At 44.1% G+C, this 25,772-nt stretch overlaps 1 protein-coding gene across 1 annotated transcript; it reads left to right on the forward strand.

Annotated features, from left to right (window-relative positions):
* The first annotated feature begins 21,892 nt into the window (after positions 1–21,892).
* On the forward strand, positions 21,893–23,884 carry LOC127336376 (protein NRT1/ PTR FAMILY 8.3-like). The gene is made up of 2 exons (XM_051363182.2): positions 21,893–22,023; positions 22,134–23,884. Exons 1-2 carry the CDS (start codon positions 21,979–21,981, stop codon positions 23,808–23,810), a joined length of 1,722 nt encoding a protein of 573 aa, XP_051219142.1. The 5' UTR covers positions 21,893–21,978; the 3' UTR covers positions 23,811–23,884.
* Positions 23,885–25,772: the final 1,888 nt, after the last annotated feature.

Below are 25,772 nucleotides of genomic sequence, written 5' to 3' on the forward strand. Positions count from 1 at the left end.
AACGTGCTTCTTGGCTCCTCCTGGTTCGATAAACCTTGGTTTCTTTCTGAGGGAAAACTTGCTGCTGTGCGCATCATACCTTCCTCTTGGGGTTGCCCAACGAACGTGTGAAATACACGCCATCAAGCATATTTTCTGGCGCCGTTGCCGGGGAGATCAAGACACGCTGCAAGGGGAGTCTCCACTTCTCAATCTCTTTACTTTGTTTTTGTCTTGCTTAGTTTTATTTACTACTTTGTTTGCTGCACTAAATCAAAATACAAAAAAAATTAGTTGCTAGTTTTACTTTACTTGTTATCTTGTTTGCTATATCAAAAACACAAAAAAATTAGTTTACTTGCATTTACTTTATCTAGTTTGCTTTATTTACAGTTGCTAAAATGGCCAACGCTGAAAATACTAAGTTGTGTGACTTCACAACCACAAATAATAATGATTTCTTATGCACACCTATAGCTCCACCTGCTACTACAGCAGAATTCTTTGAAATTAAACCTGCTTTACTGAATCTTGTTATGCGAGAGCAATTTTCTGGTGTTAGTTCTGATGATGCTGCTGCCCATCTCAATAATTTTGTTGAACTATGTGAAATGCAAAAATATAAAGATGTAGATGGTGATATTATTAAACTAAAATTGTTCCCTTTCTCATTAAGAGGAAGAGCTAAAGATTGGTTGCTATCTCTGCCTAAGAATAGTATTGATTCATGGACTAAGTGCAAGGATGCTTTTATTGGTAGATATTATCCCCCTGCTAAAATTATATCTTTGAGGAGTAGCATAATGAATTTTAAACAATTAGATACTGAACATGTTGCTCAAGCTTGGGAAAGAATGAAATCTCTGGTTAAAAATTGCCCAACCCATGGACTGACTACTTGGATGATCATCCAAACCTTCTATGCAGGACTAAATTTTTCTTCACGGAATTTATTGGATTCAGCTGCTAGAGGTACCTTTATGTCCATCACTCTTGGTGAAGCAACAAAGCTTCTTGATAATATGATGATCAACTACTCTGAATGGCACACGGAAAGAGCTCCACAAGGTAAGAAGGTAAATTCTGTCGAAGAAACCTCTTCCTTGAGTGATAAGATTGATGTTATTATGTCTATGCTTGTGAATGATAGGACTAATATTGATCCTAATAATGTTCCATTAGCTTCATTGGTTGCACAAGAAGAACATGTTGATGTAAACTTCATTAAAAATAATAATTTCAACAACAATGCTTACCGGAACAATTCTAGTAACAACTATAGGCCATATCCTTATAATAATGGCAACGGCTATGGTAATTCTTATGGGAATTCTTACAACAATAATAGGAGTTCACCCCCTGGACTTGAAGCCATGCTTAAAGAATTTATTAGTACACAAACTGCTTTTAACAAATCTGTTGAAGAAAAGCTTGGGAAAATTGATATACTTGCTTCTAAAGTCGATAGTCTTGCTGCTGATGTTGATCTTTTGAAATCAAAAGTTTTGCCTAATGAAAATCATCATAATAAAATTGTTACTACAGCAAATGCCATTCAAGTTAGAATTAATGAGAATATAAGATTAATGGCTGAACTGCGTGCTAGGTGGGATAGAGAAGAAAATGAAAAACTAGCTAAAGAGAAGAATGTAGCTAAAGTTTGGAATATTACCACCACTAGTAATGCTAATGCTACACATGTTGCTGCACCTCCTACTAATACTAATAAAAGAATTGGTGTTAGCAATGTTTCCACTTCTAATGCAAAGCGCGAAAAACTGCCTGAAACTGCTAAAACTGCTGAAACTGCCTGTGATAAAGCTGCTGAAATTTTTTCCAACATTGGGGATGATGATCCCATTGCTTTAGATTATAATGGTTTGAATTTTGATGATTGCCACATCTCTGAAGTTATAAAGTTCTTGCAAAAACTTGCTAAAAGTCCTAATGCTAGTGCTATAAATTTGGCCTTTACACATCATATTACAAATGCTCTCATAAAAGCTAGAGAAGAGAAATTAGAGCGCGAAGCCTCTATTCCTAAAAAGCTAGAGGATGGTTGGGAGCCCATCATTAAGATGAAGGTTAAAGAATTTGATTGTAATGCTTTATGTGATCTTGGTGCAAGTATTTCTGTTATGCCTAAGAAAATTTATAATATGCTTGTCTTGCCACCGCTGAAAAATTGTTATTTGGATGTTAATCTTGCTGATCATTCTACAAGGAAACCTTTGGGTAAAGTTGATAATGTTCACATTACCGTTAACAATAACCTTGTTCCCGTTGATTTTGTTGTCTTGGATATTGAATGCAATGCATCTTATCCCATTATATTGGGAAGACCTTTTCTTCGAACTGTGGGTGCTATCATTGATATGAAGGAAGGTAATATAAAATATCAATTTCCTCTCAAGAAAGGTATGGAACACTTCCCTAGAAAGAGAATGAAGTACCCTTTTGATTCTATTATGAGAACAAATTATGATGTTGACACTTCGTCTCTTGATAATACTTGATAAACACTTTCTGCGCCTAGCTGAAAGGCGTTAAAGAAAAGCGCTTATGGGAGACAACCCATGTTTTTACCTACAGTACTTTGTTTTTATTTTGTGTTTTGGAAGTTGTTTACTACTGTAGCAACCTCTCCATATCTTAGTTTTGTGTTTTGTTGTGCCAAGTTAAGCCGTTGATAGAAAAGTAAGTACTAGATTTGGATTACTGCACAGTTCCAGATTTCTTTGCTGTCACGAATCTGGGTCTACCTCCCTGTAGGTAACTCAGAAAATTAAGCCAATTTACGTGCATGATCCTCAGATATGTATGCAACTTTCATTCAATTTGGGCATTTTCATTTGAGCAAGTCTGGTGCCATTTTAAAATTCGTCAATACGAACTGTTCTGTTCTGACAGATTCTGCCTTTTATTTCGCATTGCCTCTTTTGCTATGTTGGATGAATTTCTTTGATCCACTAATGTCCAGTAGCATTATGCAATGTCCAGAAGTGTTAAGAATGATTTTGTCACCTCTGAATATGTCAATTTATATTGTGCACTAACCCTCTAATGAGTTGTTTCGAGTTTGGTGTGGAGGAAGTTTTCAAGGATCAAGAGAGGAGTATGATGCAACATGATCAAGGAGAGTGAAAGCTCTAAGCTTGGGGATGCCCCGGTGGTTCACCCCTGCATATATCAAGAAGACTCAAGCGTCTAAGCTTGGGGATGCCCAAGGCATCCCCTTCTTCATCGACAACATTATCAGGTTCCTCCCCTGAAACTATATTTTTATTCCATCACATCTTATGTGCTTTTTCTTGGAGCGTCGGTTTGTTTTTGTTTTTTGTTTTTTGTTTTGTTTGAATAAAATGGATCCTAGCATTCACTTTATGGGAGAGAGACACGCTCCGCTGTAGCATATGGACAAGTATGTCCTTGGTTTCTACTCATAGTATTCATGGCGAAGTTTCTCCTTCGTTAAATTGTTATATGGTTGGAATTGGAAAATGATACATGTAGTAATTGCTATTAATGTCTTGGATAATGTGATACTTGGCAATTGTTGTGCTCATGTTTAAGCTCTTGCATCATATGCTTTGCACCCATTAATGAAGAAATACATAGAGCATGCTAAAATTTGGTTTGCATATTTGGTTTCTCTAAGGTCTAGATAATTTCTAGTATTGAGTTTGAACAACAAGGAAGACGGTGTAGAGTCTTATAATGTTTTCAATATGTCTTTTATGTGAGTTTTGCTGCACCGGTTCATCCTTTTGTTTGTTTCAAATAAGCCTTGCTAGCCTAAACCTTGTATCGAGAGGGAATACTTCTAATGCATCCAAAATACTTGAGCCAACCACTATGCCATTTGTGTCCACCATACCTACCTACTACATGGTATTTTTCGCCATTCCAAAGTAAATTGCTTGAGTGCTACCTTTAAAATTCCATCATTCACCTTTGCAATATATAGCTCATGGGACAAATAGCTTAAAAACTATTGTGGTATTGAATATGTAATTATGCACTTTATCTCTTATTAAGTTGCTTGTTGTGCGATAACCATGTTTACTGGGGACGCCATCAACTTTCATTGTTGAATTTCATGTGAGTTGCTATGCATGTTCGTCTTGTCTGAAGTAAGGGCGATCTACACTGAGTTGAATGGTTTGAGCATGCATATTGTTAGAGAAGAACATTGGGCCGCTAACTAAAGCCATGATCCATGGTGGAAGTTTCAGTTTTGGACAAACATCCTCAAATCTCTAATGAGAAAAGAATTAATTGTTGTTGAATGCTTAAAGCATTAAAAGAGGAGTCCATTATCTGTTGTCTATGTTGTCCCGGTATGGATGTCTAAGTTGAGAATAATCAAAAGCGAGAAATCCAAATGCGAGCTTTCTCCTTAGACCTTTGTACAGGCGGCATAGAGGTACCCCTTTGTGATACTTGGTTAAAGCATATGTATTGCGGTGATAATCCAGGTAGTCCAAGCTAATTAGGACAAGGTGCGGGCACTATTGGTACACTATGCATGAGGCTTGCAACTTATAAGATATAATTTACATGATGCATATGCATTATTACTACCGTTGACAAAATTGTTTCATGTTTTCAAAATCAAAGCTCTAGCACAAATATAGCAATCGATGCTTTTCCTCTATGAGGACCATTCTTTTACTTTCAATGTTGAGTCAGTTCACCTATTTCTCTCCACCTCAAGAAGCAAACACTTGTGTGAACTGCATTGATTCCTACATACTTGCATATTGCACTTATTATATTACTCTATGTTGACAATATCCATGAGATATACATGTTACAAGTTGAAAGCAACCGCTGAAACTTAATCTTCTTTTGTGTTGCTTCAATACCTTTACTTTGAATTATTGCTTTATGAGTTAACTCTTATGCAAGACTTATTGATGCTTGTCTTGAAGTGCTATTCATGAAAAGTCTTTGCTTTATGATTCACTTGTTTACTCATGTCATATACATTGTTTTGATCGCTGCATTCACTACATATGCTTTACAAATAGTATGATCAAGATTATGATGGCATGTCACTCCGTAAATTATACGTGTTATCGTTTTACCTGCTCGGACGAGCAGCGAACTAAGCTTGGGGATGCTGATACGTCTCCAACGTATCGATAATTTCTTATGTTCCATGCCACATTATTGATGTTATCTACATGTTTTATGCACACTTTATGTCATATTCGTGCATTTTCTGGAACTAACCTATTAACAAGATGCCGAAGTGCCGATTCTGTTTCTGCTGTTTTTGGTTTCAGAAATCCTAGTAAGGAAATATTCTCGGAATTGGACGAAATCAAAGCCCAGGGGCCTATTTTTCCACGAAGCTTCCGGAAGTCCGAAGGAGAGACGAAGAGGGGCCACGAGGGGGCCACACCCTAGGCGGCGCGGCCCCCTTGGCCGCGCGGCCCTATGGTGTGGGGCCCCCGTGCCGCCTCTTGACCTGCCCTTCCGCCTACAAATAGCCTCCGTGACGAAACCCCCGGTCCGAGAGCCACGATACGGAAAACCTTCCCGGAGACGCCGCCAACGCCGATCCCATCTCGGGGGATCCAGGAGATCGCCTCCGGCACCCTGCCGGAGAGGGGAATCATCTCCCGGAGGACTCTACGCCGCCATGGTCGCCTCCGGTGTGATGTGTGAGTAGTCTACCCCTGGACTATGGGTCCATAGCAGTAGCTAGATGGTTGTCTTCTCCCCATTGTGCTATCATTGTCGGATCTTGTGAGCTGCCTAACATGATCAAGATCATCTATCTGTAATTCTATATGTTGCGTTTGTTGGGATCCGATGAATAGAGAATACTTGTTATGTTGATTATCAAAGTTAAATCTACGTGTTGTTTATGATCTTGCATGCTTTCCGTTACTAGTAGATGCTCTGGCCAAGTAGATGCTTGTAACTCCAAGAGGGAGTACTTATGCTCGATAGTGGGTTCATGCCTGCATTGACACAGGGACGGTGTGAGAAAGTTCTAAGGTTGTGTTGTGCTGTTGCCACTAGGGATAAAACATTGATGCTATGTCTAAGGATGTAGTTGTTGATTACATTACGCACCATACTTAATGCAATTGTCTGTTGCTTTGCAACTTAATACTGGAGGGGGTTCGGATGATAACCTGAAGGTGGACTTTTTAGGCATAGATGCAGTTGGATGGCGGTCTATGTACTTTGTCGTAATGCCCAATTAAATCTCACTATACTCATCATGATATGTATGTGCATTGTCATGCTCTCTTTATTTGTCAATTGCCCAACTGTAATTTGTTCACCAACATGCTGTTTGTCTTATGGGAGAGACACCTCTAGTGAACTGTGGACCCCGGTCCAATTCTCTTTACTGAAATACAATCTACTGCAATACTTGTTCTACTGTTTTCTGCAAACAATCATCTTCCACACAATACGGTTAATCCTTTGTTACAGCAAGCCGGTGAGATTGACAACCTCACTGTTTCGTTGGGGCAAAGTACTTTGGTTGTGTTGTGCAGGTTCCACGTTGGCGCCGGAATCCCTGGTGTTGCGCCGCACTACATCCCGCCGCCATCAACCTTCAACGTGCTTCTTGGCTCCTCCTGGTTCGATAAACCTTGGTTTCTTTCTGAGGGAAAACTTGCTGCTGTGCGCATCATACCTTCCTCTTGGGGTTGCCCAACGAACGTGTGAAATACACGCCATCACTTGTCAGGCTGTAACTTCTTTACATAAGCTTCGCAACCCCAAACCTTAAGGAACGACAGCTTAGGTTTCTTTCCAAACCATAGTTCTGAAGGAGATATGCCCTAGAGGCAATAATAAAGTGGTTATTATTTATATCTTTATGTTTATGATAAATGTTTATATATCATGCTAGAATTGTATTAACCGAAACATTAGTACATGTGTGATATGTAGACAAACAAGAAGTCCCTAGTATGCCTCTTAAACTAGCTTGTTGATTAATGGATGATTAGTTTCATAATCATGAACATTGGATGTTATTAATAACAAGGTTATGTCATTGTGTGAATGATGTAATGGACACACCCAATTAAGCGTAGCATAAGATCTCGTCATTAAGTTATTTGCTATAAGCTTTCGATACATAGTTACCTAGTCCTTATGACCATGAGATCATGTAAATCACTTATACCGGAAAGGTACTTTGATTACACCAAACACCACTGCGTAAATGGGTGGCTATAAAGGTGGGATTAAGTATCCGGAAAGTATGAGTTGAGGCATATGGATCAACAGTGGGATTTGTCCATCCCGATGACGGATAGATATACTCTGGGCCCTCTCGGTGGAATGTCGTCTAATGTCTTGCAAGCATATGAATGAGTTCATAAGAGACCACATACCACGGTACGAGTAAAGAGTACTTGTCAGGAGACGAGGTTGAACAAGGTATAGAGTGATACCGAAGATCAAACCTCGGACAAGTAAAATATCGCGAGACAAAGGGAATTGGTAATATATGTGTATGGTTCATTCGATCACTAAAGTCATCGTTGAATATGTGGGAGCCATTATGGATCTCCAGATCCCGCTATTGGTTATTGGTCGGAGTGAGTACTCAACCATGTCCGCATAGTTCTCGAACCGTAGGGTGACACACTTAAAGTTGGATGTTGAAATGGTAGTTCTTGAATTATGGAATGAAGTTCGAATATTTGTTCGGAGTCCCGGATGAGATCCCGGACATCACGAGGAGTTCCGGAATGGTCGGAGAATAAGATTCATATATAGGATGTCATTTTATGTGAAATAAAATGTCGCGGAAGGTTCTATGGAAGGTTCTAGAAGGTTCTAGAAAAGTCCGGAAGAAACCACCAAGGAAGGTGGAGTCCACAAGGGACTCCACCTCCATGGCCGGCCAGCCCTAGTGGGGGTGGAGTCCCAAGTGGACTCCACCATAGGGGGCCGGCCACCCCCCCCATGGGAGGTGGGAATCCCACCTTTGGGTGGGAGTCCTAGTTGGGCTAGGTTTGCCCCCTCCTATGGAAGGTTTTGGTTTCGGGTCTTATTCGAAGACTTGGACACCAACACTTGGGATCCACCTATATAATGAGGGGCCAAGGGAGGGGGCCGGCCACCCCAAGACCATAGCTTGGCCGCCCCCTTGAGTGGCCGGCCACCCCCTCCCAAACCCTAGCTTTGCTCCTCCACTTCATATTGTCCGGTTTGCTTAGCGAAGCTCCGCCGGACTTCTACACCGCCACCGACACCACGCCGTCGTCTTTGTCGGATTCAAGAGGAGCTACTACTTCCGCTGCCCGCTGGAACGGGGAGGTGGACGTCGTCTTCATCAACAACCGAACGTGTGACCGAGTACGGAGGTGCTGCCCGTTCGTGGCGCCGGAACCGATCGTGATCAAGATCTTCTACGCGCTTTTGCAAGCGGCAAGTGATCGTCTACCGCAGCAACAAGAGCCTCATCTTGTAGGCTTTGGAATCTCTTCAAGGGTGAGACTCGATACCCCCTCGTTGCTACCGTCTTCTAGATTGCATCTTGGCTTGGATTGCGTGTTCGCGGTAGGAAAATTTTTGTTTTCTATGCAACGTTATCCTACGGTGGTATCGAGCCGTGTCTATGCATAGATGGTTGCACGAGTAGAACACAATGGTTTGTGGGCGTTGATGCTCTTGTTATCTTTAGTTTGAGTACTTTGCATCTTTATGGCATAGTGGGATGAAGCGGCTCGGACTAACTTTACATGACCGCGTTCATGAGACTTGTTCCTCGTTCGACATGCAACTTGTATTGCATAAGAGGCTTTGCGGGTGTCTGTCTCTCCTACTATAGTAAAGATTCAATTTACTCTTCTATTGAAAACATTAGTATCAACGTTGTGGTTCATGTTCGTAGGTAGATTAGATCTCTCTCGAAAACCCTAAACCACGTAAAATATGCAAACCAAATTAGAGACGTCTAACTTGTTTTTGCAGGGTTTGGTGATGTGATATGGCCATGATATGATGATAAATATGTATGAGATGATCATTATTGTATTGTGGCAACCGGCAGGAGCCTTATGGTTGTCTTTAAATTTCATGTTGAGTAGTATTTCAAAGTAGTTGTAATAGTTGCTACATGGAGGACAAACATGAAGACGGTGCCATTGACCTTGGTGCTACGCCGACGATGATGGAGATCATGCCCGAAGATGATGGAGATCATATCCGTGCTTTGGAGATGAAGATCAAAGGCACAAGAACAAAAGGGCCATATCATATCACATATGAACCGCATGTGATGTTAATCCTTTTTATGCATCTTATTTTGCTTAGATCGCGACGGTAGCATTATAAGATGATCCCTCACTAAAATCTCAAGATAATAAAGTGTTCATCCTTAGTAGCACCGTTATTAAGTCTTATCGTTTCGAAGCATCTCGTGATGATCGGGTGTGATAGATTCGATAAGTACATACAACGGGTGCAAGACAGTTTTGCACATGCGGATACTAAGGTGGCCTTGACGAGCCTAGCATGTACAGACATGGTCTCGGAACACGTGATACCGAAAGGTAGAGCATGAATCATATGGTTGATATGATGAACACTATGAGTGTTCGCCATTGAAATCACACCTTTTCTCGTGATGATCGGGTTTAGGTGCGGTGGATTTGGTTCGTGTGATCACTAAGACAATGCGAGGGATATTGTTTTGAGTGGGAGTTCACCTAGGGTTTTAATTATGTTGAATTAAAATTTGAACTCAATTTGTCATAAACTTAGTCTAAACTATTGCAAATATATGTTGTAGAGATGGCGTCCTCAATCAATTTTAATCGGTTCCTAGAGAAAGAGAAACTTAAGAGCAACGGTAGCAACTTCACCGATCGGTTCCGTCATGTGAGGATCTTCCTCTCTCGGCGGAAATCTGCAATTTGTGCTTGATGCACCGCTAGGTGACCCTCTGCAGAAGATGAATCCGATGAAGTAAAAGCTGTTTACGCAACTCGGAAAACTCGGTACTCTCAAGTTCAGTGTGCCATCCTGTGCAGTCTGGAATCCGATCTTCAAAAACGTTTTGAGCACCATGATCCTCATGAGTTGATGAATGAGCTGAAAGCTATATTCGAGACTCATGCGGCGATGGAATGCTATGAAGCATCGAAACATTTCTTCACTGTATGATGGAAGAAGGCAGCTCCGTTAGTGAGCACATGCTCGCCATGACCGGGCATGCGAAGAAACTCGTTGACTTGGGAATAGTGATTCCTAACAGACCAGGGGATTAATCGTGTCCTTCAATCACTGCCACCAAGTTACAAGAACTTTGTGATGAACTACAATATGCAGAACATGAACAAGGAGTTACCTGAACTCTTTGGCATGCTAAAAGCTGCTGAGATTGAGATCAAGAAAGAGCACCAAGTGTTGATGGTCAACAAGACCACCAGTTTCAAGAAACAGGGCAAGTCTAAGGGAAAATTCAAGAAGGGTGGCAAGAAAGCTGCCACGCCTCCTATGAAACCTAAGAACGGCCCTAAGCCCGATCTTGAGTGCTATTACTGCAAGGAGAAGGGACACTGGAAGCGTAATTGCTCCAAGTATCTGGCTGATCTAAAGAGCGGCCTTGTCAAGAAGAAGAAAGAAGGTATATCTGATATACATGTTATAGATGTTTATCTCACTAGTTCTCGTTCTAGTACATGGGTATTTGATAATCTTTCGGTTGCTCATATTTGAAACTCGAAACAGGAACTAAAGAATAAACTACAACTGCTGAAAGATGAAGTGACGATGCGCGTTGGAAACGGATCCAAGGTCAATGTGATCGCGATCGGGACACTTCCTCTACATCTACCTTCGGGATTAGTTTTAAGCCTAAATAATTGTTATTATGTACTGCGTTGAGCATGAACATTATATCTGGATCTTGTTTAATGCAAGACGGTTATTCATTCAAGTCTGAGAATAATGGTTGTTCTATTTTTATGAATAATATCTTTTATGGTCGAGCACCACAAAAGAATGGCTTATTTCTGTTAGATCTCGATAGTAGTGATACACATATACATAACATTGATGCTAAGCGAATTAAACTAAATGATAATTCTACTTATATGTGGCACTGTCGTCTTGGTCATATTGGAGTGAAACGCATGAAGAAACTCCATACTGATGGATTACTTGAATCACTTGACTTTGAGTCACTTGATAGATGCGAAGCATGTCTAATGGGAAAAATGACAAAGACTCCATTCTCTGGTATGATGGAGCGAGCTGCGACTTATTGGAAATCATACATACCGATGTATGTGGACCAATGAGCGTAGCATCGCGCGGTGGTTATCGTTATGTTCTAACCTTCACGGATGATCTGAGTAGATATGGGTATATCTATTTCATGAAACATAAATCCGAAACTTTCGAGAAGTTTAAGGAATTTCAAAGTGAAGTAGAAAATCAACGTAACAAGAAGATCAAATTTCTACGATCTGATCGTGGAGGTGAATATCTGAGTTATGAGTTTGGCATGCATTTAAAGAAATGCGGAATACTTTCACAATTGACACCGCCGGGAACACCTCAACGAAACGGTGTGTCCGAACGTCGTAATCGAACTCTCTTAGATATGGTTCGTAGTATGATGTCTCTTACTGATTTGCCGTTATCATTTTGGAGTTATGCATTAGAGACAGCCGCATTCACTTTAAATAGAGCACCATCAAAATCCGTAGAAACGACACCGTATGAATTATGGTTTAATAAGAAACCTAAGCTGTCGTTCCTGAAAGTTTGGGGTTGCGAAGCCTATGTAAAGAAGTTACAACCGGACAAGCTAGAACCCAAAGCGGAGAAATGCGTCTTCATAGGTTATCCTAAGGAAACTATAGGATACACTTTCTATCACAGAATCCGAAGGCAAAATCTTTGTTGCTAAGAACGGAACCTTTCTTGAGAAAGAATTTCTCACTAAAGAAGTGACTGGAAGAAAAGTAGAACTCGATGAGATTGATGAATCTATACTCGTTGATCGAGTAGCGCGATGCGGAAGTTGTACTGTACCGCCTACACCGGCAACGAGAGGAAGCTAATGATAATGATCATGAAACTTCGAACGAGGAAACTACTGAACCTCGCAGATCGACAAGGGAACGTGCCACTCCTGATTGGTATGATCCTTGTCTAAATGTCATGATTGTGGATAACAATGATGAGGACCCTGCGACGTATGAAGAAGCGATGATGAGCCCAGATTCCAACAAATGGCAAGAAGCCATGAAATCCGAAATGGGATCCATGTATGATAACAAAGTATGGACTTTGGTAGACTTACGATAGCCGAAAGGCTGTCGAAAATAAATGGATCTTCAAGAGAAAAACAGGATGCTGATGGTAATATTACTGTCTATAAAGCTCGACTTGTCGCAAAGGGTTTCCGACAAATTCAAGGAGTTGACTACGATGAGACTTTCTCACCTGTAGCGAAGCTGAAATCTGTGAGGATTTTGTTAGCAATAGCTGCATTTTTCGATTATGAGATTTGGCAGATGGATGTCAAAACGGCGTTCCTTAATGGAGACATTGAGGAAGAGTTGTATATGGTACAACCCAAAGGTTTTGTCGATCCTAAAAATGCTGACAAAGTATGCAAACTTCAGCGTTCAATCTATGGACTGAAGCAAGCATCGAGAAGTTGGAACCGACGCTTTGATAAGGTGATCAAAGACTTCGGGTTTATACAATGTCATGGAGAGGCCTGTATTTACAAGAAAGTGAGTGGGAGCTCTGTAGCATTCCTGATATTATATGTAGATGACATATTATTGATCGGGAATGATATAGAACTATTAAGCGATGTTAAGGGTTATTTGAATAATAGTTTTTCAATGAAAGACCTTGGTGAAGCATCGTATATATTAGGCATCAAGATTTATAGAGATAGATCAAGACGTCTAATAGGGCTATCACAGAGTACATATCTGGACAAGATTCTAAAGAAGTTTAGAATGGACGAAAGTAAGAAAGGGTTCTTACCTATGTTACAGGCAAGGTATTGAGTAAAACTCAAGGACCGGCTACTGAAGAAAGAGAAAGGATGTGTAACATCCCCTATGCCTCGGCAGTAGGATCTATCATGTATGCCATGCTATGTACTAGACCGGATATAGCACATGCTGTTAGTTTGACTAGCAGATATCAAAGTGATCCAGGAATGGAACACTGGACAGCGGTCAAGAATATTCTGAAGTACTTGAAAAGAACTAAGGATATGTTTCTTTGTTATGGAGGTGACCAAGAGCTCGTTGTAAACGGTTACACCGATGCAAGTTGGAACACTGATCCTGATGACTCTAAGTCACAATCTGGGTACGTGTTTATATTGAATGGTGCTGCGATGGCTGGGCAAGCTCGAAGCGGTGCACGGTGGCGAAGTCTTCAACAGAATCGAGTACATAGCGGCTTCGGAGGCTTCATCAGAAGCGGTATGGATGAAGAGGTTCATTGTAGAGCTCGGTGTGGTTCCGAGTGCATTGGACCCATTAATCATTTACTGTGATAACATGGGTGCCATCGCCAATGCACAAGAGCCAAGGTCACACAAGAGGCTGAAGCATATCAAGCTGCGTTACCACTCGATTCGCGAGTACATCGAAGATGGAGAAGTAAAGATTTGCAAAGTACACACCGATCTGAATGTAGCAGATCCGTTGACTAAAGCTCTCCCTAGGGCAAAGCATGACCAACACCGAGAATGCCATGGGTGTTAGGTATATTACAATGTAATCTAGATTATTGACTCTAGTGCAAGTGGGAGATCAAGGAGATATGCCCTAGAGGCAATAATAAAGTGGTTATTATTTATATCTTTATGTTTATGATAAATGTTTATATATCATGCTAGAATTGTATTAACCGAAACATTAGTACATGTGTGATATGTAGACAAACAAGAAGTCCCTAGTATGCCTCTTAAACTAGCTTGTTGATTAATGGATGATTAGTTTCATAATCATGAACATTGGATGTTATTAATAACAAGGTTATGTCATTGTGTGAATGATGTAATGGACACACCCAATTAAGCGTAGCATAAGATCTCGTCATTAAGTTATTTGCTATAAGCTTTCGATACATAGTTACCTAGTCCTTATGACCATGAGATCATGTAAATCACTTATACCGGAAAGGTACTTTGATTACACCAAACACCACTGCGTAAATGGGTGGCTATAAAGGTGGGATTAAGTATCCGGAAAGTATGAGTTGAGGCATATGGATCAACAGTGGGATTTGTCCATCCCGATGACGGATAGATATACTCTGGGCCCTCTCGGTGGAATGTCGTCTAATGTCTTGCAAGCATATGAATGAGTTCATAAGAGACCACATACCACGGTACGAGTAAAGAGTACTTGTCGAGACGAGGTTGAACAAGGTATAGAGTGATACCGAAGATCAAACCTCGGACAAGTAAAATATCGCGAGACAAAGGGAATTGGTAATATATGTGTATGGTTCATTCGATCACTAAAGTCATCGTTGAATATGTGGGAGCCATTATGGATCTCCAGATCCCGCTATTGGTTATTGGTCGGAGTGAGTACTCAACCATGTCCGCATAGTTCTCGAACCGTAGGGTGACACACTTAAAGTTGGATGTTGAAATGGTAGTTCTTGAATTATGGAATGAAGTTCGAATATTTGTTCGGAGTCCCGGATGAGATCCCGGACATCACGAGGAGTTCCGGAATGGTCAGGAGAATAAGATTCATATATAGGATGTCATTTTATGTGAAATAAAATGTCGCGGAAGGTTCTATGGAAGGTTCTAGAAGGTTCTAGAAAAGTCCGGAAGAAACCACCAAGGAAGGTGGAGTCCACAAGGGACTCCACCTCCATGGCCGGCCAGCCCTAGTGGGGGTGGAGTCCCAAGTGGACTCCACCATAGGGGGCCGGCCACCCCCCCACATGGGAGGTGGGAATCCCACCTTTGGGTGGGAGTCCTAGTTGGGCTAGGTTTGCCCCCTCCTATGGAAGGTTTTGGTTTCGGGTCTTATTCGAAGACTTGGACACCAACACTTGGGATCCACCTATATAATGAGGGGCCAAGGGAGGGGGCCGGCCACCCCAAGACCATAGCTTGGCCGCCCCCCTTGAGTGGCCGGCCACCCCCTCCCAAACCCTAGCTTTGCTCCTCCACTTCATATTGTCCGGTTTGCTTAGCGAAGCTCCGCCGGACTTCTACACCGCCACCGACACCACGCCGTCGTGCTGTCGGATTCAAGAGGAGCTACTACTTCCGCTGCCCGCTGGAACGGGGAGGTGGACGTCGTCTTCATCAACAACCGAACGTGTGACCGAGTACGGAGGTGCTGCCCGTTCGTGGCGCCGGAACCGATCGTGATCAAGATCTTCTACGCGCTTTTGCAAGCGGCAAGTGATCGTCTACCGCAGCAACAAGAGCCTCATCTTGTAGGCTTTGGAATCTCTTCAAGGGTGAGACTCGATACCCCCTCGTTGCTACCGTCTTCTAGATTGCATCTTGGCTTGGATTGCGTGTTCGCGGTAGGAAAATTTTTGTTTTCTATGCAACGTTATCCTACAAGTTCATACGGTGTCGTTTCAACGGATTTAGATGGTGCCCTATTTAAAGTGAATGCGGCTGTCTCTAATGCATAACCCCAAAACGATAACGGCAAATCGGTAAGAGACATCATAGACCGAACCATATCTAACAGAGTTCGATTACGACGTTCGGACACACCATTACGCTGTGGTGTTCCCGGCGGTGTCAACTGTGAAAGTATTCCGCATTTCTTTAAATGCATGCCAAACTCATAACTCAGATATTCGCCTCCGCGATCAGAACGCAGAAACTTAATCTTCTTGTTACGTTGATTTTCTACTTCACTTTGGAATTCCTTGAACTTCTCAAAAGTCTCGGACTTATGTTTCATAAAGTAAATATATCCATATCTACTCAGATCATCCGTGAAGGTTAGAACATAACGATAACCACCGCGCGATGCTACACTCATTGGTCCGCACACATCGGTATGTATGATTTCCAATAAGTCTGTAGCTCGCTCCATTGTACCAGAAAATGGAGTCTTAGTCATTTTTCCCATTAGACATGCTTCGCATCTGTCAAGTGACTCAAGAAGTCCATCGGAATGGAGTTTCTTCATGCGCTTCACTCCAATATGACCAAGACGACAGTGCCACATATAAGTAGAATTATCATTCAATTTCATTCGCTTAGCATTAATGTTATGAACATGTGTATCACTACTATCGAGATTTAACAAGAATAAACCATTCATCTCAGGTGCATGGCCATAAAAGACATTACTCATATAAATCGAACAACCATTATTCTCAGACTTAAACGAATAACCGTCTTGCATTAAACAAGATCCAGATATAATGTTCATGCTCAACGCAAGTACCAAATAACAATTGTTAAGGTTTAAAACTAATCCCGAAGGTAGATGTAGAGGGAGCGTGCCGACAGCGATCACATCGACTTTGGATCCATTTCCAACGCGCATCGTCACCTCGTCTCTTGCCAGGCTTCGTCTATTCCGCAGTTCCTATTTCGAGTTACAAATGTGAGCAACCGAACCAGTATCAAATACCCAGGCACTACTACGAGAACCAGTAAGATAGACATCAATAACATGTATATCAAATATACCTTTCTTTTTGACGTGGCCTCTCTTCAGATCGGCCAAGTATTTGGGGCAATTGCGCTTCCAGTGCCCCTTCTCCTGGCAGTAATAGCACACAGTCTCAGGTTTAGGACCAGCCTTAGGCTTCTCAGGATGCGGTGCAACTTTCTTGCCGCCCTTCTTGAAGTTACCCTTGTTAGGCTTGCCCTGCTTTTTGAAACTGGTGGTCTTGTTGACCATCAACACTTGGTTCTCCTTCTTAATCTCTACTTCAGCAGATTTCAGCATGGAAAAGATTTCAGGTAAATCTTTATTCATGTTCTGCATGTTGTAGTTCATCACGAAGTTCTTGTAACTTGGTGGTAGTGATTGAAGGACACGATGAATACCCAGCTGGTTAGGGATCATCATCCCCAAGTCATTGAGCTTCTTCGCATGCCCGGACATGACGAGCATGTGCTCACTAACGGAGCTGCCTTCTTCCATCATGCAGGTAAAGAATCGCCGAGGCCTCATAGCTCTCCACGGCCGCATGAGTCTCAAAGATAAGTTTGAGCTCACGCATCATCTCACAGGGGTCGTGGTGCTCAAAACGCTTTTGGAGCTCTGCCTCTAAGCTGCACAAGATGGCACACTGAACTTCGGAGTACCGAGTTGCCCGAGTCTCATAAACATTCTTTATGTCCTCGGACACTGCAGGAGGTGGTGGGGGACCTAGCGGTGCTTCGAGCACAAATTGCAGGTTTCCACCAGTGAGGAAAATCCTCACATGACGGAACCAGTCAGTGAAGTTGCTACCATTGCCCTTAAGCTTTTCTTTCTCTAGGAACTGGTTAAAATTGATGGAGGGCGCCATGATCTACAACATATTTGCAAAGAGTTTAGACTAAGTTTATGATAAATTGAGTTCAATTTAATTCTGAAATTAACTAGGTGAACTCCCACTTAAAACAACATCCCTCGCATTGTCTTAGTGATTACACGAACCAAATCCACTACACCAAGTCCGATCTTCACGAGAAAAGATGTAGCTTCAAAGGCGAACACTCAAAGTGTTCATCATATCATTCATATGATTCATGCTCTACCTTTCGGTATCCCGTGTTCCGAGACCATGTCTGTACATGCTAGGCTCGTCAAGGCAACCTTGGTATCCGCGTGTGCAAATCTGGCTTGCACCCGTTGTATGCACATGTAGAGTCTATCACACCCGATCATCACGAGATGCTTCGAAACGACAAGTCTTAGCAACGGTGCATACTAAGGATGAACACTTTATTATCTTGATATTTAGTGAGAGGGATCATCTTATAATGCTACCGTCGCGATCTAAGCAAAATAAGATGCATAAAAGGATTAACATCACATGCAATTCATAATGTGTGATATGATATGGCCTTTCTTCTTTGTGCTTTTGATCTCCATCTCCAAAGCACGGACATGATCTCCATCATCACCAGCATGGCGTCAAGGTCAGTGGCGCCGCTTCATGGTTGTCCATCACTTATAGCTACTATAACAACTACTTGAAATAAAGCTATTACATGATGAATAGACACGCAGGTCTTTAACAAAATTAAAGACAACCATTAGGCTCCTGCCGGTTGCCATAATACAATAATGAACATCTCATACATCAAATATAATCATCATCACATCATGGCCATATCACATCACCAAACCCTGCAAAAACAAGTTAGACGCCTCTAATTTGGTTTGCATATTTTACGTGGTTTAGGGTTTTCGAGTAAGATCCAATCTACCTACGAACATGAACCACAACGGCGATACTAGTGTTGACAATAGAAGTGTAAATTACAATCTTTACTATGGTGGGAGAGACAGACACCCGCAAAGCCACTTATGCAATACAAGTTGCATGTCAAGCGTGGAGCAAGTCTCATGAGACGCGGTCATGTAAAGTTAGCCCGGGCCGCTTCATCCCACCATCCCGCAAGAAGCAAAGTACACAAACTAAAGCAACAAGAGCATCACCACCCACAAAATCATTGTGTTCTACTCGTGCAACAGATCTATGCATAGACATGGCTCTAATACCACATATGGGGTTTGTAGCATAGAAAACAAAAATTTTCCTACCGCAAAACGAATAAATCCAAGATCTAATCTATGGAACACCCAAGATCTAATCTACAAGATCTAAGCAACGAGATGGAGATGAGACTAACCCTCGAAGATTCCAAAGCCTACGAGATTAATCTCGTTGTTGGTGTAGACGATCGTCCCCGGCGCTGCAATCCGGCAGCACTTCCGTACTCGGTTGCGCGTACGGTGTCGATGAAGCTCCTTCCTCTCCCGTTCTAGCGGGGCAGCGGAGGTGTGGTAGATCTCCTCCAAATTCCAGCAGCACGACGGCGTGGTGGTGGTAGTGGAGGAAGAAAAGCTGCAGGGCTTCGCCTAAGCCGGAGCAGCGTATGGTGGAGGGAGAGGCGGCCAGAGGAGGAGGCAATGGATGGGGGGTGTGGCCGGCCACCCCCTCCCCTCTTTATATAGGGGACCAGCCGGCCAAGGTGGCCCCCTTTCCCATCTAGGGTTGGGGGGGGCGGCGGCCAAGAGGGGGGAGAGGGCTTTCCCCTCCCCCAAGTTGATCCCCCCCTAGGAAACCCTAGGGGGTTGGCCGGCCTGGGCCTTGGGGCCATGTGCCCCTGGCCCATTAGGCCAGGGAGCATCCCCTCGGCCCATGCTAGGCCTCCTAGGTCGTGGGCCCCATGGAGGACCCCTCCGGAACCTTCTAGAACCTTCCAGTCAACCACCGGAAAAATCCCGAACATTTCCGAAACCCAGAAATCAACTTCCCTTATATGAATCTTATTCTCCGGACTATTCCGGACCTCCTCGTGACATCCTGGATCACATCCGAGACTCCGAACAAACTTCGTCTCCATACCATATTCAAATCTACTTATGCGACATCGAACCTTAAGCGCGTCACCCTACGGTTCGCGAACTATGCAGACATGGTCGAGACTCCTCTCCGAGCAATAACCAATAGCGGGATCTGGAGATCCATAATGGCTCCCACATATTCAACGATGACTTAGTGATCGATTGAACCATTTACATACGATGCCAATTCCCTTTGTCTCGCGATATTTTACTTGTCCGAGGTTTGATCATCGGTATCTCCATACCTTGTTCAACCTCGTTACCGACAAGTACTCTTTACTCGTACCGTGGTATGTGATCTCTTATGAACTATTCATATGCTTGCAAGCTAATCAGATGACATTCCACCAAGAGGGCCCAGAGTATATCTATCCGTCATCAGGATGGACAAATCCCACTGTTGATCCATATGCCTCAACTCACACTTTCCAAATACTTAATCCCACCTTTATTGTCACCCATTTACGCAATGACGTTTGATGTAATCAAAGTATCCTTTCGGTGTAAGTGATTTACATGATCTCATGGTCGAAGGATTAAGACAACTATGTATTGAAAGCTTATAGCAAATGAACTTGATGACTTGATCTTATGCTACGCTCATTTGGGTGTGTGTCCATTATATCATTCAACTAATGACACAACCTTGTTATTAATAACATCCAATGTTCATGATCACGAAATCATGACCATCTATTAATCAACAAGCTAGTTATACAAGAGGCTTACTAGGGACTCCTTGTTGTTTACATAACACACATGTATCAATGTTTCGGTTAATACAATTATAGCATGGTATATAAACATTTATCATAAACACAAAGATATTATAATAACCACTTTATTATTGCCTCTTGGGCATATCTCCAACACACGGTAGAAATTTTTTGTTTTCCATGCAACGAACCCTTCAGCATTGTCGTCGCCCCACCAAAGATCTTAGGTTTCTCAAAATAATACATTCAACAAGATCATTGCGAGCCACAACCAATAAAAGTTAGACATTGGGTTTTCATCCTAGAAATCATGACTCGATATCAGATAGCACCAGAAAAAAGCAGTTCTCCCATGTTGTCGGCCCTACTTGGGAAAGCTCCTACAGCAAGTCATTTACCACCGGGCTCACATGAAGACGTGTCCGGTATGGACGGGAATGTAGTCCCGCAAGCCATGGCCGAACAATAACATGTGAAGCAAACTCTTCATCGCATCCAAGACCTCGTGTTTGCATCACTATTTGGTCCACCAACAACAGTCGCCATGACATTCTCGACATGTGTCAATACCATGAAGATCTTGAGATAGACATGCATGCCGCACAGTGTCGACGAAAAATAGTTTCGTGGTGCACCCCCTAGAAGCCACTTAGGCTGATGTTGCGGGTGCACACAACCGGTTTCTATCTACTCTGGAGGACCATAGAGCACCATATGCACCGGTCCTTGTATTCCTCTGAAGGAGAAGTCCGAAACTCGTTGGTCGGGATCTAGAGATCCACCACAACTCGTTGCCCACCTCCAGTGGAGAAGGGGGACGTCGCCGCCATTCCTGGGGCCGGTACCCCGACATCCTCGTGCTGCAGGAGCTACCTCAAGCCCAGGAGGAGGTCCGCGAGGTCGCTCGTCACCCGTTGTGCGTCGCCTATACGCATTCACACTGAGCCAGCATCAGCAACCACCGTCCTGCAACAGTACCGTTCCTGGAGAGAAGCCGTGGATGCCGCCGCCATCCTCCAGATTGACGCCTCGGAGAATCTGTCGCTGCCGCACCACCCAGGTTAGGTTTTGCCTGGCGACGTTCCGGTCGAGGGGGGGGGGGGGGGGAAGGAGGAGGCGCGGCGGGGGCTCGAGGTTTGTGGTTAAGTGCACTCCGGTGCTACCCGGCGCGGTCCCACAGGAGCGGCCTCTTGGTGGAAGCTATGGTGAACGAGAACAAAGTTTGGACTCTACATATCTTTCCTAGCTACTCCTCAAATGAATTAAGCACGTTTTAACAAGAAGATTGGGTGCGCTAAAGTTGGCACGGCATCACGCAAATTCGCGAACACACACACCTGCACGGAAACATCCTGAATCGATTATCCGCAATGTGACGATGTTGCGTGAAGATAGCTAGTGCGTACGCACGTGTGCATTAGACTAGTCGATCGAAATCCCTTTTGGAACGCGCGCGCGAGAGAGCTTTTTACGTCTGCATGTCAAAGTCGCACAACTGACTCGCGAGCACTCCTGTAGCATTTCTCACTCGGACCCGTTATCTCTCCCATGCCGCGCTTGGCAGCTGCCTCCGTGCGCTTCGATCGTATAAAAGCCCAGCTGCTTGCTTGTCGTTTCCATCTCCCGCTCCAGAATCCCCAGCCAAAAAAGCGCCCCGGGAGTTCCACGAAGACGGCGCATCTTTCGTTTGATTTCATTGGGGTTTTCGGCAACAATCTTTCTCTTCTGCAATGGACGCCATGGAAAGAGGCCAGAGCTCGCCACGGCTGCCTAAGGTACGTCCTTCATTTGTGAATCATGATATTGGTCAGTCACTCAGTCATGAATGTACCATTCATTGTTTCAGGCATCTAACATGCGGCACGAAATTTTCCTGGTTTTACAGAGCCGGAGCTCGAAGATCGACGACGACGAGGACCTCATGGTGCCGCTGATACAGGACAAGAAGACCGGGAGCCGAGCGCCGGCGGTGGTCCTCGCGTTCGAGTGCCTGGAGAGCACGGCGTTCAACGGCATCGCCACCAACCTCGTGCTCTACCTCCACAGCGTCCTGCACGGCACCAGCCTCGCCAGCGCCTCCAACGTCACCACCTGGATCGGCACCAGCTACCTCACCCCCGTCCTCGGCGCCGTCCTCGCCGACACCTTCTGGGGCAACTACAACACCATCCTCGTCTCCCTCCTCGTCTACCTCCTCGGCATGATGCTCGTCACCTTCTCCGCGTTCCTACCTACCACAGCGCTAGACTGCGTCGCGGGCCCGTCGTCGTGCTACCACCCGGTGCTCGGCTCGCACACCGTCGCCTTCGCCGGCCTCTACCTCGTGGCCTTCGGCAGCGGCGGCGTGCGCGCGGCACTGCTGCCCTTCGGCGCCGAGCAGTTCGACGACGACAACGCCGTGGACCGGGAGCGGAAGATGTCCTTCTTCAGCTGGTTCTACGTCTGCGTCGACTTCGGCATGATCGTCTCCGGCCTCTTCCTCGTCTGGGTGCAGCAGAACGTCAGCTGGGGCCTCGGCTTCGGCATCGCCACCGCCTGCATCGCGCTCGCCTTCGCCGGCTTCGTTCTCGCCACGCCCATGTACACGCGCCGCGTGCCCACCGGCACGCCGCTCAAGAGCCTCTGCCAGGTCGTCGTCGCCGCGTGCAGGAAGGCCGCCCTCCGCGTCCCCGCAGACGCCGCCGTGTTCTACGAGCTGAGCGACAAGGTCGACCAGCCCAAGATCGCGCACACCCACGAGTTCACGTTCCTCGACAAGGCGGCCATGGTCGTGGGCTCCGACCTGGAAGAGGTGGCGACCAACGTCGACGCCGACGCGGGCTCGTGGAGGCTGTGCACGGTCACGCAGGTGGAGGAGCTCAAGATCCTGATGCGTCTGCTGCCGATATGGGCGACGAGCATCGTACTGTCGGCGGCGTACGCGCAGCTCAACACCACGTTCGTGCAGCAGGGCAGCGCCATGGACATGCGCGTCATGTCGTTCACCATCCCGGCCGCGTCCATGGTGTCCTTCGAGGTGGTCTGCGTCTTGGCATGGGTGGTCGTATACAGCTCGGTGATCGTGCCGGCCCTCAGGAGCTTCTCCCCGGCGAGTGGAGAGCCGTCGCAGCTCCGGCGGATGGGCGCCGGCCGGCTGCTCATGGCGTGCGCCATGGCCGTCGCGGCGCTGGTCGAGATGAGGAGGCTGGACGCCGCTGGCACCGGGGAGTCCATCAGCATCGCGTGGCAGATGCCCCAGTACTTCGTGCTCGCCGGCGCCGAGGTGTTCTGCTACATCGCGCAGCTGGAGTTCTTCTACAGCGAGGCGCCTGAGTCGATGAAGAGCATGTGCACGTCCTTCGCGCTGCTCACCGTGGCGCTGGGCAGCTACACCAGCTCGCTCATCTACGCCGTCGTCAACGCGCTCACGGCCACCGGCGGCCGGCCCGGGTGGATATCGGACGACCTCGACCAAGGGCACCTCGACTACTTCTTCTGGACCATGGCGGCTCTCTGCACGCTCAACTTCGTCGTGTACAGCGCCTTCGCCAGGAACTACCAGGTGAAGACGGTCCTCTCGTGATCGTCTCATTTTAATGCGCACAGAATGTTGTGCGTCCATGTTTTATTTTATTTTTTGAAATCCAACTTGAAAGATTCATTAGTTTCTTTTATTATTTTTTCTGCTTCAGAAATTTGTTTAAAAATGACTGGACTTGTGCACTTGTCTTAGACTCTTAGTTTTGTTTCTTGGTAGTACATCCTTTGTAGTTAGCTGAAACAAAGATGTGTTACAGGACATCCATACTGTATGTTGTACTTCAGTCAAAAGAAATTGAGTGGATACAATATACATCACAAAAAGATAATCCAGTCTTGCTTGTTATAATACGTATTATATATGTATAGGAATTTGTATTTGTACCCAATATATAATAGAAGGATCCCTACCTGACAGGCACGTCAGGACGACCCAACTATTTGCATATGTTTTCATGGTACCAAAGCATCTGACTCTAACCTAGGGTTCCGCCCAACTACCTCGCTTTCGCACCTGCCGCCGGCGCCACGCCAAATCTCTTCCGCATCCATCGCAAAATATTCGTCACTCTCCATCGCGAAATATTTGAGATAGTAGCAAGGGACATGACGGAGGCGGCATTTTGGCTCATAGAAGCAAATGCTCTCATTATACAAAATAATTAAAAAACACTTATAAAAATGTTAAAAAACTCTCACATAAATTTGTTGGTGTACATCGTGACATTCTATGTCGTGCACAAGTTTTTGGGAAGAAACAACATTTTATGTGGCGTGTATAAAAAAGACAAAAAAATGTTAAGTACGTAGTCGTGTTATAGCATTAAAATTGGTCTTTTTTAGAGGAGCCATATAATTTTTAAGTTTTTTCTGAAAATTTGTGTACGAACATAAAATTTGTGTACATGGAAAATTTTATTTTAGAATTTTTTAACACTTCGAAATATGGATTAACACAACGGGAGCAAATGCTCCTATGAGCCAAAGTGAATATCCCGGGACATAAAAACCTAAACTAGTAGCTCCTCGTGGTTCGATACTCTTATTTCGAAATTAGCTACAATTAATTTGTATACTTGCAGTCATCACTAAACACATATTGCTTCTAGCTACTTCGAATTGTTTAATACTTTAATCACTGATGCACCCTTCCCCAGATTTACCACACACTCAGTAGCTTCTGCAACTACGCAATAACCTAATGGTAGTACGGATAGACCCAGCCAAAAAGAAATTAGAAACAAATCTTCACTATCTGGAACCACCTCCAAGTTCTTCATATTCACCATATCATCGCACCTATCAATTGCATTTTGGTCGTCACTCTTCTAGTTCCTCACGCTTCTCCTGGCAGTTGCATCATCTATCTCCACCTTAGCTTTTGCCTTCCTAATTCTCTCATGCACTTAAGACTAATTCTTGCTAATTGTATCCACCTTGGATCCTCCAAAATCCAATCTTTTCTTCTGAATATTCGTCACGATCAGAACTGGAATCATACTTCCTTTGTCCTTCTCTTCTATCTCAACCTCTTCATTTGTTTCTCTAATATTTTGTGTACTAACTGCTAAGGCCAACCTCCCTAGCAAACTGATCTGGATCTTCCGAGCAGTTGAAATCAACTTCCTCCTCAAGGTAATCATCCTCATTCATGTTATCAATAGAACCATATTTTTCTACTCAGGTAGTAATTTTATTTTTTTTGCTTCTAATGTAACATTCAAAATAGCCTCTCCCATTAGGTTGCTATATATCTATGCCTGAAGCTTCATGTCTAGCTCATATCGGTTGGAAATAAAATTTTCCCGTTCCAAAACCAGACATATTCTTATTTTGTTGGTTGTCTTTGTTACTATCTTTCTATTTTATTGGTTATCTCTATTACTATCTTTTCCATCTAACCTCTGGTTATCCCTGATATTTGCACGATCACTGCATTTCTAGGGAGAACACTATCAGACACATAAGGAATTTGATTAACAACCAATACCCCACCAAGTATTGG

This window comes from Lolium perenne, chromosome 2, assembly GCF_019359855.2.
Source record: "Lolium perenne isolate Kyuss_39 chromosome 2, Kyuss_2.0, whole genome shotgun sequence".
Lineage (NCBI taxonomy): Eukaryota > Viridiplantae > Streptophyta > Magnoliopsida > Poales > Poaceae > Lolium > Lolium perenne.